This window comes from Mandrillus leucophaeus, unplaced genomic scaffold (assembly GCF_000951045.1).
Source record: "Mandrillus leucophaeus isolate KB7577 unplaced genomic scaffold, Mleu.le_1.0 Scaffold445, whole genome shotgun sequence".
Classification (NCBI taxonomy): domain Eukaryota; kingdom Metazoa; phylum Chordata; class Mammalia; order Primates; family Cercopithecidae; genus Mandrillus; species Mandrillus leucophaeus.
The window spans coordinates 1,612,345-1,613,246 of NW_012104754.1; the positions used below are offsets into that span (position 1 = coordinate 1,612,345).

Genomic DNA, 902 nt, shown 5'->3' on the forward strand with positions numbered 1-902 from the left:
TTCCTCTGGTACTCGATTGGCGATGTCAAGGCTGTAAGACAAGACAGCGAGAGAGACTGGGTCAGGGCATCAAGGAGCACGCCGCGGGGTGAGGAAGGAACAGGACCCACCCTGGAATGGGTCATGGGGCAGCCACCCGTGCAGGGGCGCAGAGCAACCCCACCTATCTGTAGAGCTAGAAGAGGCCCCTGCTTGCCAAGGGACTGGGATGCCGGCTGAGTGCAGCGGGTGTAAGGGGCTGCATTCCTCAGCATATCCCGGACAAAGGGCCAGTATGGAGGGGAAGACCAAGGCAACAGATTTGACTAGAACTCCTCCAGCTACCAACTGCCTTCCGCAAAGCTCTTTCCTAAACCAGAGTCCTGGGGTGAAAGAGAAACCCTGGGGCTGCCGTGGAGGCGGTTTCATAGACCACCTCTGCTCTGCAGGCTGAACAGAGAGCGCCCCGAGAGAAGCTAAGGCGCTCCCCAAGGCCCCTGGGGCGGGAGGCTGTCCCATCTCCTGACTTGGGTGTCTGAGTTTTCTTACATCTTCATTGTAGAAAAACATAGGAATCAGGCCAAAATAACATATATGGAAACATGAACAAACTCCTGAAGTGTTAAAGCCTTTGAAAAATACGACAAGCAGATGCAGCCTCCCAGCCCCAGCCCGAGGCATGTGTGAGCAAGCGCAGTGGAGCCAGAGGCAGTCTACAAACTCTGTGCTGGCCACAGCCTCTTCCAGGAGTAAGAGGTGCGCAAGAAGCAGGTGCAAGGCTCCCAGGCTCCCACCCCGTTAGCGATCTCCTTTAATCCTCTGGGATAGGTATTATTAGCTCCTTAACTGAGTGGGTGTCAAGTAAACTCTGACATCATAGACCATGCGTGCGATCTGGGGGCAGTTCATTCTATTTTAAACAC

At 54.7% G+C, this 902-nt stretch overlaps 1 protein-coding gene across 1 annotated transcript in view; it reads right to left on the minus strand.

The window, feature by feature from the left end:
- TRIO (trio Rho guanine nucleotide exchange factor) overlaps window positions 1–902 on the minus strand; it is a 283,878-nt gene that overhangs the window by 30,320 nt on the left and 252,656 nt on the right. The window contains 1 exon segment of the mRNA XM_011994189.1: window positions 2–31. Within this exon segment, the coding sequence (XP_011849579.1) occupies window positions 2–31 (30 nt within the window).